Source organism: Carassius gibelio, chromosome A21 (genome assembly GCF_023724105.1).
Source record: "Carassius gibelio isolate Cgi1373 ecotype wild population from Czech Republic chromosome A21, carGib1.2-hapl.c, whole genome shotgun sequence".
Classification (NCBI taxonomy): Eukaryota; Metazoa; Chordata; class Actinopteri; order Cypriniformes; family Cyprinidae; genus Carassius; species Carassius gibelio.
Genome location: NC_068391.1, coordinates 15,356,592 through 15,370,940, shown reverse-complemented (window position 1 = coordinate 15,370,940; position 14,349 = coordinate 15,356,592). Strand labels below are relative to the sequence as shown.

The following is a 14,349-nucleotide window of genomic DNA, read 5'->3' as shown; positions in this document are numbered from 1 at the left end:
AACTTTTAATTTTCCACCGATCTTTGTACACAATGTACCTGCAGAAAAGTCAAGTTTTAAATAGGAAAAAAATATAAAAACTCATGGATCATTTTTGAATGAGATGCTAACGGTCTACACAGATTCAATGATCTATGCAAAGCTAAGCTAAAAGTGTTACCGCCAGACACGGAGATCATCTGAATGGATAAGAAAACGGTAAAACTCAACTCTAGGGGAGTTGGGAAATGAGCCCATTTTTTTTTTTTTTTTTTTAAAAAGCAGAGTGTTCCTTTAATATAAAGTGGGACCAAAATGAAACTATGGTTTCTGTTTTTGTGCCTGTAACCAGGTTCTGAAGTGCTCGATCTGAGCTGTGACGCTGCTCCTAGCCGTACCACCGGGGGCGCTGTACTGTTCAACGCTTCTGTTGTAGTCCCACAGTGAAGAAACGTCCTTGTCAAACAAAGGGCTGGATATAAAGAAAAAACAAATAAAAAAATAAAAAAATCTAAATTAAAAACATTTCAATTACTATAAGATGTCCTTTTAGTTTGAATGTGACTGCCGACCTGACAGTTTGAAGGTCCTCTACAGTGATTTGGGACAGATGGATGTTCTTAGATTCAGCAATATAAACGGCTTTCCCTGCACAACTGTGGGCTTCTCTGAAAGGCATCTTAGATATATATGTATATATATCAGATTTCATTCAGCTCTACTGACATATATGGAATCATAAAACGTTAAGTTGATGAATTGATGGACTTACTCCCTTTCTGACCAGATGGTAGGCAAGATCAGTGGCCAGCATATCTGGGCTGAGGGCCCCTTCCATCGCTGGTTGGTTGACCTGAGGAATGGAAAAGTACAAGTGCCTAAGATCTCTTTCTCAACAATGAACAAAAAAGGAAACGAAACAACAAAAACACTGCTCACATTCTAAACTGACAATGGATTATGACATGCTCCAACACGTCTGCATCTCATTCAGCATTTCCCCTACTTACTGTTTAACTGAAGTTTTTTTTTTTCATTGTCAATGACAAAACAACATTAACTTGTGTTACAACCCGTCTCTCACCTTTAGAGTTGAAATGACACCTGTTGCCACCTGCAACACAGCTTGTACTGTATCATATGTGTCGAACATGGCCTCCTTATCCTCCTGCAGTGGCAAAATATATATTCAGAAAATGTTTTAAAATAATATAAAATATCATATTTTTTCATATTTTGGCTGTCATGGACATACCTGTAGGTCTTTGTTGTATGTGCTGGGTAAGCCCTTAAGAGTCATCAGAAACCCTGTACACTGTATTACAATGAAAGTTAAATTAGATAAAAGTATACAAAATATTTGTATTTCAATATTATAATATTACTACTATTTTAAATATTATTTTATTATAATTTAACGAGGTATGCACTGTTATGAAAATTCTGCTCAATAAGCCAACAATTAATTTCACGTTATGGTGATATTTAAATATTACACAATTTGTCTGTTAAGTAGGCTACTTTTATTTTTATAACATAATATTTATAATACTGATATGATATGAAAATTCTGGCCAATAAGCCAAAGATATTTTTACGTTATCTCCGATAACTAATAAATGGGTGACATTAAAATATTTGACTATTTTGTCTGCTATGTTAATTTATATTAATTTGATTAAATAATTGTTTTTAATATTGTTATTATAGCAAATATTTTAAATAAAGCTGATAATTATTTAAATGTTATTGCTGATAACCAATAAAAAGTCTATGTTAAAATATTATACAATTTTGTCTAAATAAATTAAAGATAAAATATTTTATAAATATATATTTAAAAGTCAATTTAGGCATAATAACATTAAGCACAGACTGAAAAGTGAATAATTACTTTGGGTTCGCTAAAAGTGATATTTGACAGCATTATTAAATTATTAATGTTTTCACAAATTAACTTAAAGTAAGAGTTGGATGACTGAATCTAATCTAAATTTTAAAAAAGGAGAATAAAACATGCACTATTAAATATCCATTACTCGATAACTGATAAGATACCATTATATTGTGCATACCTAAATGAATAGCAACTAAACTGACAGCCCTAGTACTAATTATTAAATTTCCCATAGACTGATCTCAATCAAAAGACTATATGGGTGTCTCTGGTTGTCTTCATTAGTCATTGCTGTATCTTACTCTGCCAAACACTCGTCCTGCTTTGCTGCGGATGAGCTCCAGGCTGTCTGCGTTCTTCTTCTGAGGCATTAAACTGCTCCCAGTGCTGTTCTCGCAAAATAAAAACAACAGCTCTGATTAACTACACACACAAGGCACACATACAAAGCAGAAAAGCATTGTATCCCTCAGTACACATCAGTCAGCTCATGTTCACAGTGTAAGTATCCCGAGGCCACTATGTAGAGTTGAATCCTGCTCTCCACGGCAGATAGGTCAGCTTTTCTGAACATGATAATGTTGTTAATAAATAGGCAATAATTATTTCTGAGTGAACAATTACTATTTAACTAAGGTCAGTACTGGCTGTGTAGTAACCAGTTTATGGTTAATAAAGATAAATCAGTCCATGTTAACAGGTCGAACATTTCACAGTCCATAAAGAATTATAGTATAAGGAAGAAAATTGATTTGCTCTAACAAGGAAGAATTTGTGATGACGTGAGAAGGGACATGTGTACTCATTGAGATTTCTTGGCAAGCGTACCATAGAAGTCATTGAATTATATGAGCCTAAAGCTCAAGTTAGCAACTCCTTCTGTTTCATGATGGAAATGTGCATATGTGACAAATGAGGTGATTATAATGCAGAACATGATAGCAATGCAAGGAAAATACTGTACTGTTAACCCAAGGGCTTCAAATTAATGATTTCTGTCTGCTTTGGCATTATGACGTATTATGGGGCCTACACACAAGACACGTTCTTGATTTCGAAACACTCTTATGCTCAACAAGACTTCCTTTGTTTGATTAAAAATACAGGAAAACAATAATAATGTGAAATATTATTAGAACTAAAATAAAAAAAACTAGAAATATATGTGTTTCTATATTTAAAAATGTATTTTATTCCTGTGGTGGCAAAGCTGAATAATAATAATAATAATAATAATAATTAAAAAAGTACTGTTTTCAAGATTGACCACTGCTGTCCTCACCTGTATGCATCAGTCAGAGTAATGAAGGAGAACTCTTTTGTACTGTATAAAATCAGGTCCTCTGCCATCTTGCTGAGGTGTGTGAGACACATTGATGCCCAGAAGAGAAACTCAGCTGTCCAAAAGATTACAAACACATTCTGTTAAACAGATTATTCACCCAAAGCTGGAAATTCAATGATCATCTCCCTCGTGTTGTTCTAAATCTGTATGACTTTCTTTATTCTGTGGAACATAAATGAAGATGTTATGATGAATGTTGGTAACCAAACAGTTTTGGTGACCACTGACTTTCATTTAATGGTCCAAAAAAAAAAAGAAGAAAAGCACATTTTCCACAGAAGAATGAAAGTCATGATGACAGAATTATCATTTTTATATGAATCATCCCTTTAATTACTGATGACCTGTATATGATTATACATACCAACGAAATCCCTCTGTCCAGTAGCATCCATGCTGTTAATGCTGATACTATCAAAATTTAGTTCTGGGGAGTGAAAAAAAAAACTAAATCAGATGAAAAAAACAAATAATTACGTAGCTGACCAGTTTGACCCATATACACAAATATATATCACAGGATCACACTTCATGAATCATTACTTATTCAGGAAAACAAATGACGTCAACCTTGGCGAAGAAGTTCTCTGTCAATGTTGAAGGGATTCCCAGCAATGGCTCCACTGCAAGGCAAATAAAAATATATATCATATATCAATGTATCTCAAAAATAAAAGTGTGTGCGGTACTGTTCAAACATTTAGGGTCAGTAAGAGTTTTTCTGTAAATTGAAAACTATTTTTTAGTCAGGATTTATTTTAAAAAATGACAGTAAAGGCATAGATAATGATACATTTCCAAATGCTGTTCTTGAACTTTATATTTTTTAATGATCAAGAAAAAAATGTATCACAGCTACAATTGCAATAGTGTTTCCAACATTGAAAATAATAAAAAAAATGTTTCTTGATCACCAAATCAGCTTACTAGGATGATTTCTGAAGGATTTTATGACACTGAAGACTGAAGTAATGATGCTGAAAATTCAACTTTGCCATCGCAGGAATAAATGACATTTTAAAATGTATTCAAATTTTAAAAGTTCAACATTTAAAAGGTACAAATATTACAGTTTTTATTTTTAAATAAATTCAACCTTAATAAGCATAAGAGAATTCTTTTAAAAACTTTTCAGTATTGTATATACACAAAAATAACCTTCCAAGGGGCATCACGTTAACATGTTTCCTGATGTCCTCCAGCCGTTCAACATCTCTGCTTATGGCCACTGCATGACTGAGAGAAACGATGAACACTTATCAGTTATGACCAGATGTATGTATCCACAAGTCCATATATACAAGATCACAACACTTAACACTGTTACCGCTTTACTGTTGCCCCGTCTCGACTAAAATATAAATAAGACAGAATTCTTCTACATAAAATGCACCTGAGAATCCAGTGACTCCATCTGATTGGCTGGGCCCTCTGCATGTGAGTGTATCCAGGGCACAGGACTTCAATCTCTCTGAATGGACAAAGGAAAATAGTTTGGGATGTTTGTGTTTGGTATTTGTACATTAGTAAGATAATGTGAGCATAGTGGGCATTCTTACACTGCAGCTCTTTCAACCATAGTGCTGATGAGCTGCAAAGCTAGTTCTTTCAGAGAGTTAATAGCGTCCCGTAGCCAGAGCCGCATATCTGTTACAACCTATCCAGCAAATGGAAAGAGTTCGGTCAAAAGCCTGTATGCCTGTAAATATCATGTGACAAATTAAACTGAATTCAATTTAAACCTGATCATTTCTGCTCCTGCCTGTGTGAAGTTTTCCAGCTGGATCACCAATAAATTCCTTAAAAAGAAGACATGAACAATGACTGAATTTCCTGTAACATTACTTTTTTATTATTCAGAATTATAAGCTACACCACATGGTCAACTGATAAAATCTCTTCTTATTCAATAAATAATTCAGTGTTTTCTTTTGACCTTCAGTCTGCGTTCATTGGCTGTGTGAATATCCTCGTCTCCTGGTTTGATCTTGAACTCGCCTTTGGACCATTCATCAAAAACCTGATAAAGATATGTTTAAATACCTCAGTTATTCAGAATTTGTGACAAGAAATTAAAAATGTCTGATAAATCTTTTTGCAATATGTACAGCCATATAGGGAGACCGGGGTTAGTTGCCACTAGAGCTATATCTCAGGAGCTCACCGTTATTATATTTAACTAAAACTATAAACATTTTTATGAAATAAACTTAAATTAAATAAAAACACTTTACTTTACATAGCCTCAGTTCCCTTAGATAAGGGAAACTCCTGTTTATTCTGACATTGAGGCCTAATTTGATCACATTCGTGTAGCTGCACGAACCCCTGACGCTTTAACCCACCAAAAGGGGTGGAGCTGACTGCTATATTAATCAGCTCTAAGTGCCATTTCATCAGAAACTTTTGACTGAAGCAACAGTCATCAAATCACGTGCAGCTTTAAAGCACAGCATCCTACACAACGCTGTTCCCTTTCTCAGGGACCCGAGGTTATGTAAGAAACCGAAGGTTCCCTTTCAAACAGTCTCTCCTGTTGCGTTATGAGGACCCAATCGCACCATGCCATAAGCAAGTGCAGAACGAAGCTGCTCTGCAAGCCAAGCCCCGGGGCGCCCATACTGAGGGCTCCTGTAAACATGAGCTAATAATAGCCCCTTTCACACTGCACTTCGGACCCGGCAAATTGCCGGAACATTGCTGGGTCACCTTCTGTGTGAAAGCAAACACGTCCCGGGATTGATTCCGGCATTGAACCTGGGTCGGGGACCTAGTAACATTGCCGGGTTCAGTCCCGGAACGAGCGTTGTGTGAACAAAAGTTCCTCACTTTCCGCGCTGACGTCGAGATCGTTCGCTTGTTTTAGTAAAAGTATAACGTTTCTAACGTTTTCCACTAGTACATTACACATCACGCCCTGATGTAACGTGTCATTACTGGACCTTTACGGGTTGTGTGTGAAAGCACAAACATATCCTGGGTCATCACTGACAGTGTGAAAGTGCAAAATCTTGCAACCCGGGAACAATTGCCGGAACACTTTACCCATGTATTTTTCGGAATCGCAGTGTGAAAGGGGCTAATGAGACCCAAGCTGCTTAGGCCAATCGTTGGCCAGGGCATCTCGCTGCTTTGAAAAATAAATTGGGCAGTGAAAGTTGTCATCTGTCATCTGCACCCTGGACAGCATGTCTCCTCCCTAGTCTAGTCTGGCTGCCACATGAACTACACTCAGCAAGAGGAGTTTGCCCTGTGCCCTGATCAAAGTGCTGTGGAGAGATTGACATGGGACCTGTGCCGGCATGGGATCAATCAAACCTGGTCGCTCGGCCTATGACTTCACTGTTTCTTCTCCGAGCTAGCTGAAAGGGGAGAAAAGGGAGAGTAGGGCTGCCTTCATTGAAGAAGGTGATCTGCGAGCAGAGAAGGGTGAGGCTCTTGCTCTCAGAAAGTATTCCACATTCACCGTGCCCATATGCATCATGCAGGGTGTCCCTAGCATGAGTCACACTAGCAACGCTACATTTACAACAACATTGCCAGAAAATTTGCTCTAATAGATGCCGTATAGCTGCAGGGGTAAGGCTTCTAGTGATCTTCTGCTGCTGGGGCTTCTTCTCATGGCGGCAAGCAGCAGGCTGAGCTTCTTGCTTCAGCTTCATGTCCAGCAAGGAGATGACCTTCGCTACTGAAGGAGAAAAAGTCTGACGAAATGGTGCTCAGAATTTACTTATATAGCAGTCGGCTCCAACCCTTTTGGTGGCTTAAAGCGCCATTGGTTTGTGCAGCTACACTAGCATGATTAAATCAGGCTTAATGACTAACTTCAATTAAAATTATAACAGAATATTTATAAAATAATAATATAAATATTTATAAAAACTATAATATTATCTCGGTGATCCTAAAATAACAGTGCAGTAACTATAAAAAGGTTTAAAGTATAAAGGTGTTATATTAATAGTCCAATTACACAAAATGTTGTTTTCTCCTGCAGATGTTAAAATGTCTCAAAGTTTAATTATTAGAATAATTACAAAGAATAACACAATATAGAATAAATGTTGTGAATTTTATAATCCAAACTAAAGTTCCAAAATCGTCATGTTATTTTTTTATATCTCTTGATTTTTTTATTATTATTATTATAGTTGAAAGTGTAAATTTCAATTGTCTGATTGTTTTTTTTTTGTTTTGTTTTTTTTTTTACTTTTTTTGTACAATACATTAAACTATTGGTTGAGTAAATGAGTTTATTTTTTTGAACATTACCTTTTACATTTCTGTTCTTTTACATTCTTGCTGTTTGCATGGTCTATGTTTGGTGAATCTTTTTTTATTAATCATTAAATTTTGAAATGAAATATTCAAAATGTGACAACTAGCCCCAGTCTGCTCTAGTTGGCCAGTTGTTGACATAATGCCATTTTGAACTGCAGTAGCTTCACCATCAGCATTGTCACATGGCTATTGTTTTGTGCACATGGAGGTGTCTGTGTCATTGTCTGTGATGTATTAAGCTTTGGTTTTAAAGGGAAAAATGGACTATGAAACAGTATCCTGGTAAATATTTACAAAGTATCATAATAGTTCAAGGGAAAACAAACGAAATTGAATGAGAAAGATGACACTGTAAAAGAAAACATGCTATCAGACAGGTTTATGATTCGGGTAATGGGGTAAATAATATAATCACCTTGTCAAGTCCTGTAAGAATCTGTTCCATCTCGTTTTGCGTGACCAGACCTGCTTTCTGTAAAGCTTTGACATAGGCTTTACTCCCCTTAATATCAGCTTCCCACATGCGCTGGTCGTACGCGATGGACGCGTTGAACTTTTCCATTATAGGGTCGGTGTTTCCCACAAAGCGGCCACCCCATAGTTTATTTCCCTGTTTAAAGCAAAATAATAAACATAAACATTAGGGTAAATCATGGCTCGTGGTTTCTGACAGGTTTGGAAATCACACAAAAAAAACACACTAAAAACACACTAAATCAGACTGACTTTATGAAAATGAGCGATCTTTACCTCTGAACTTGCCATTGTAACAGTCTCAAGCAATCTTTATCTACGATGAGCAAACCGAAAACTAAAGCTCATTAAAACAGAAAAAGGAAAGGTCGGACAATTAAAGGACCAAATCACTGTCGTTTGTTTCCACCGATTCATGAAAATGAATCACTGTAAGAACTAAGAAGCTGTCCATTCAATACCTTGTGACCCGAGTTTCTTCCTCGTTTATTTTGGGAACTCAAAGCCCCGCCCACAATATGTTAATTAGATGCTCGCAAACCAACCAAAATCTAAAGCGACATTTTCGGGCGCTGTCCTTCATTTTAGAGAACCAATGCTTGATCGAACCGCCTCCCAAAAGAAAGAATACAGTTTGCAGTTACAGTTTTGAAGGGTGGATGGCGCTATCACCTTAAAACGAGCAGGGAGACAAGTAAGAATGAATCTACTTCATGTCCTTAACTATTTGATTAAATATTTTTATGTCTCATTTATTTTTGTAAAATAACTTTGCAAATACATAAAATCAACAGTGTAATTTATTTATGTTTGCAGATTTGTATTTTTGCTAATGCATCTGTTTATGAATCCATTTCTCCCTTAACCCATATTTGGGTTTATAACTTTTGTAAGTGTCATTTTATTATATATTCTTTTGATTCCTTGCAAGCACAATTCTACTCTTATTTTTCATAATATTACTTTTATATAACTATAATCTTATATAAATACATCATATTATATTTAATATAAATATAATATTTTTCAATAACATTTCACACATATTTTTCTAATCTATAGTGTCACTTCCACAACATTTATTGATTCAGTTTAGATTTTGGTATTGTCGCAGGATTCCTTTTGTTGCAAGGGTAAACTTTATAGTCATATCTTTATTAAAATTGCCACTTTAGAAAATATTTTTAACCAACAATAGTTACAGGAATTTTTAACCCTACAAACAAATTTGAAGATGACAACTGGGTGGGAACGTTTAACAGACAGCCTCGTTTTCTCACCGGATCGTTTTAGTCGTCGAACCAACCCAGGCATATCGGGATGGATGTGTAAGAAAATTAATTTTATTTTATTCGCCTAAAGTCAAACTTAAATCATATAATAATAATATGTTTATTGAAAATACCCAGTATGGCGCAGTAATTAGAACAGATTTCCAAGTTAACACTAAAATGAGGACTTAATGCAGCTCACGTGGTTACTCTTGCATTCTAGATTAGATGACGATGGACGCTACGAATGCATTGGAGCCATCAAACTCAGATAAAACTGATTATGAGCTGATCTGTGGAAAATTTATTTTCAGTAATAGTTGATGAATGATCATTTGTGTGTAAAGATTTATGTATAATCTTCTGAATGCATGTTAGTCGTTTATTTAATAGCCAGAGGGATTTGAGAAATTAAAGGGATAGTTCACCCAAAAATCATAATTATGTTATTAATAACTCACCCTCATGTCGTTCCAAAAGTAAGACCTACATTTATCTTTGGAACACAGTTTAAGAAATTTTAGATTTAGTCCGAGAGCTTTCAGTCCCTCCATTGAAATTGTGTGTACAGTATTCTGTCCATGTCCAGAAAGGTAAGAAAAACATCATCAAAGTAGTCCATGTGACATCAGAGGGTCAGTTAGAACATTTTGAAGCATTGAAAATACATATTGGTCCAAAAATAGCAAAAGCTACGACTTTATTAAGCATTGTCTTCTTTTCCTTGTTTGTTGTGAGAGAGTTCAAAACAAAGCAGTTTGTTATATCCGGTTCGTGAACGAATCATTCGATGTAACCAGATCTTTTTGAACCAGTTCACCAAATTGAATTGTATCTTTTAAACGGTTCTCGTCTCCAATACGCATTAATCCACAAATGACTTAGGCCCTTCCCCTATCCCTCCACCTACCCCTTCCCCATGTCCCTTGAAAGAGAGTGTCAAGTTGTAGGGGAGAAAATATTCCCCTAAGGATTGGGACACCACTACCGTGACGTAACACCATCATTCGTCGCCTAGCTATTACAATACACACATACACTGGTGTGCTGGTGTGCATTAGAGCCTTTAATTATCATTCTGTATTAATGAGCTGCTTACTGACACACACACACACACACACACATATCGGAAATCGCGCAGCTCACACATCCAAGAGAAAATAAACTTGTCAACGCTTCCCCACGACTTTTATTAAATACAGTTTAAATACTGAATCGCTACATTATATTTTCCAGTGACGAGAGGATACAATCGCTGTTTTTAAGTAAACTCACTCTAAAAAGATAAACGCACAGATGCGAATACACGCAACTTCCATTTCTCTTTCTCTCTCTCTCTATTTGAGAAAATGGTTTAGTGATTTCTTATTATTGGGGGGATTAGCCTCCATCAATGTCTACGGCAGTTATCGCCCTGATCAGACATATGCTGTGGCACTATCATGCAATCTGTAATGATATGACGTTAGCAAATATTAACGAAATACTAACGTTAGGTTATATTTTTTGTAAGAAATAACTATATAGAACTTATACAGAAAGTTCCCTTATGGTTATTCCCAGGTTTTTGTAACCTTCATTTCCAATGAAAATGTCGCAGACGTTAATGTGTAATGATAAAGAGCCCTGAAATTCATTTAATGCTGCATTTATTAAAATACAGAAAATATATAAATCAAAACGCAATTTAAATTATAATATTAGGCCAGGTTTAAGCGTAGAGTGATAACAGAAATCATAAATTCATGGGTTTGTTTAATCTTCATTAACTGCGCGCTTCTGATCTACACACGCTCAAATATTTAGTTGTATAGATTCTAACAAATAAATAAAAGGTAATCACTTCAGCTTTTGAAAGTCATAATTACAATTATACAATTAATTTTTTACAAATAAATGTATTTGGCACTCAAAATGAGATGACAGAGAAACTCTCTTATTGATCATTTAATTAGCTATATGAAAAAGTAACTAAATGACATCAACTTGTAATTCTAACTGAGAGTGACACTGACCCTGGTTTTTCATGTTTAATACTGTATTTTAGGCTAACTGTTGCATAAAGTACGAAGTTATATAAATGAATATGACGTGACTGGACTTGCAGAATTGAAATGCAGAATTTGTTTAACATCCACATCGCTGCTTCTTTCACACTGCGGTCAGTTTTTTTTTTTTTTTTTTGAGAGGAAAGAATGCAGCATATATTTACATATTCATCCAAATGCCGCTCAGCAGCTTCATGTTCAGGGTTGCCAATTTTTTGCAACAAAACCTGCCCAATTGCTACTCAAAACTAGCCCAATCGTGTTTCAAGAGCAAAAATTATGTTCGGGGGGGTAAAATAATTTTTTTTTTTTTTGATTGGGATCCTCCAGCAAAATTCGAATTTCAGGGGCTAAATATCACGTTATTTCGGGTTGCTTCAACCTTCGGACATGAAGAGCAACCCAAGGCAACACTGTTAAAGTAGCCCAATTCTGCTTTTCCTCTGAAGGGCTGTGTTTTCTTCTCTTGAATTGCATCCCGGAGGGCTGTATTACTGTCTTCCACTACAGCGCCACACTGGTCAAACAATATAATTGCATGCTCTTACATTAGGTCTTATGAGATCAAACGACTACTCGGCAACAAAAAGATTTGTCGACATTTTTATATTGCTGACGTTGTTGATAATGTCGACTAATCATTTCAACCCTTCTTGAGTTGGAGATTCCCTTTGCTCACGTACACGTATGCAAAGATTGCAAATGCACTAAATGCAATTGTGCTAGTTGCAATGCTCCAAAAGGCATATTATAGCTGCTGTCAGAACACAATTTTAGGCGATTTAACATAAGTTAATCCTAATGTAAACCTTTTTTTTGTAGAAGGGATGCCAATGCCGCTATGCTAAGCAATTATGAGGTCAGTATGTATTTTAAGCTTTTTTTGTTATTATTATTCATTTTGGATCAATTTGTGTGTTATACACTTGCATAAATGGCTGCCCACTGCTCAGAGTGTGTGTGTGCACTTTTGGATGGGTTAAATGAAGAGCACTAATTCCGAGTATGAGTCACACTTTCCCTTTCACTTTTACTATATTCCACTAGGTCTATCAGTTGCTGACAGACTTGAAAGAAAAAAGAAAGGAGATGGTTAAAAATAAGCACAGCACTAGACAGCAGAATCTCAACACCATCATGTATGAGGTGCTGATCTTAAACCATGTATCTCTTAAACCAAGATGATATAAAATATTTGGTCTATGAGAGATTGTTTTCTTCATGATCTTTAAACATGGTGATCTGTCATGCCTTTAAACATTTGTTGCGTCTGCCTCTGTAGACCCTGAAGTACCTCTCCAAGACGCCATGTGCTCATCAGAATCCGGACACTGTGAAGGAGTTCCTCACTGCAATGCTGCCTCACAAGCTTACTAAGTGAGTTACAGAAAACTTGCTTTTTTTTATTCCTTATTTTGCCCCAAAATGCCTTGTTTAATTGTGGAAAACACAGGCATAGGACAACTTGTTTGTAACAAACAGTGGGACAAGCACAGACAGTGTCACACTAAATACAGTGTATTCCAACCACTCTGTAATTCACAGTTTGAGATGTATCATTATGAAAATGTGTCATGTGATGTTTGAGACTACAGTGCACATCGGAGTAGCCATTTTGCAGCCGACAGTGATTTTAATATTATTCCACCTGTTTGTAAACTGTGACAAAAGGTTATATTCTTCTGGTTCTTTTTTTTTTCCTGTTTAAAGAGCTGAGAAGTTGCAGGTGCTTAACCACAGACCTCAGACTGCTGTTGAGATCCAGCTGGTAAAGACACTGTTCATACCTTTTTTTTTTTTTTCTTCTCTGCATCTTTGCACATCTCTCAGAGAATACTATGAATGTACGTTCAAGAGTTTGGGGTCAGTATGTGTGTCAGTAAAGACATTTATAATGTAACTAAAGTTTATGTAATATATTGAATCCTGAAAGATTGAAGAAAGAATCCTGAAAAAAAGTTTCACAAAAAAAAAAAAACAGCACAAAATGTTTTCACCATTGATTATTGTTTCCTGAGTAACAAATCAGCAATATGACACTGATTTTGGAAGGATCATGTCACTCTGAATATTTGAATGATAATAAAAATACACCATAATAAGCAAATAGCATATTCAGATTATTGTTTAGAAATTAGACATACAAGAATGGGGGACTGATGAGAGAAAGGATGGTTTTCTCAATTACCACTGCTGGATGACAGGTGTCTATATAACCTGTATATGAACTTTACTTACAGATGGTAGAGGAGAGTGAGGAAAGACTGACAGAAGAACAGATTGATGAACTGATACAGAAAGTCACAGACGTCCTGCCTGGTGACCCTCAGAAAGAAGCCAGTCCATCTGCTGACCCTGAGATGGAGACAGACCAGTAACATCACCCCTGCAAACTCAATTATATATATCTAGAGAGAGAGAGAGAGAGAGAGATGTGTACAGTATGTGTGCTTTCATTTTCAAACACAAAAGAAACTTTTTTGTTGACAGTGCTAGTGCTAATGTTGGCTAATATAAAGTGATGTCTAAGGAAATTGTTAAAACATGTATTTATTGTTCCTAATGTGTATATATTGTACAAGCAAATTATTAAAATAAATCCATATGATTTTGTCAGCTTTTTAAACCTATTTGTAGGAGTTGCATTGATCTTTTTTTGGGGGTGGGGAGATATCATCTTCTGGAGTCAAAACAAGTCTCACTTCCTCTCTGGTATCCTTCCTGTATTTAATTTGGTTCATAAATATACTTCATGATTTGTTACCATTTAAAGGTTTGGTTTGAGAGAGATTGAGCAAAGCAAGCCTGGTCATTTAGTCTTAATTATGGTCATTTATCATTTGACAAACTCTCTTGTGTGACTATGAGAGGTGAGTGCGTGACTGAAAGATTGAGCTCTTATAACAACTAAAAGTTTACCGAGACCTTTGTCTATAAAGCAGACATGTGAATTTGTCATTTAAAGACGCTTTTCTCATTCCAGCCATTCAGAAAACAGTGCAACATAGAAATTTAAGGTTATTTTTCTTTTATAAATATATTAAAGCCCAACAC

The 14,349-nt window shown here is 35.7% G+C and overlaps 2 protein-coding genes across 2 annotated transcripts; one reads left to right on the top strand and one right to left on the bottom strand.

Moving 5' to 3' along the window:
• Window positions 1-212: 212 nt before the first annotated feature.
• On the bottom strand, window positions 213-8,470 carry LOC127941649 (argininosuccinate lyase-like). The gene is made up of 16 exons (XM_052536957.1): window positions 8,253-8,470; window positions 7,918-8,112; window positions 5,158-5,241; window positions 4,964-5,020; window positions 4,781-4,878; window positions 4,615-4,692; window positions 4,380-4,457; window positions 3,792-3,844; window positions 3,586-3,648; window positions 3,159-3,273; window positions 2,179-2,263; window positions 1,235-1,294; window positions 1,064-1,147; window positions 752-832; window positions 552-658; window positions 213-451 (listed from the first exon to the last, which is right to left on the bottom strand). The coding sequence occupies exons 1-16, from the start codon at window positions 8,265-8,267 to the stop codon at window positions 301-303; spliced, it is 1,404 nt and encodes a 467-aa protein (XP_052392917.1). The 5' UTR covers window positions 8,268-8,470; the 3' UTR covers window positions 213-300.
• Window positions 8,471-9,199: 729 nt separating this feature from the next.
• LOC127941657 (DNA-directed RNA polymerase III subunit RPC9-like) lies at window positions 9,200-13,925 on the top strand. The gene is made up of 6 exons (XM_052536973.1): window positions 9,200-9,304; window positions 12,118-12,154; window positions 12,343-12,441; window positions 12,578-12,672; window positions 13,006-13,063; window positions 13,536-13,925. Exons 1-6 carry the CDS (start codon window positions 9,297-9,299, stop codon window positions 13,671-13,673), a joined length of 435 nt encoding a protein of 144 aa, XP_052392933.1. The 5' UTR covers window positions 9,200-9,296; the 3' UTR covers window positions 13,674-13,925.
• Window positions 13,926-14,349: the final 424 nt, after the last annotated feature.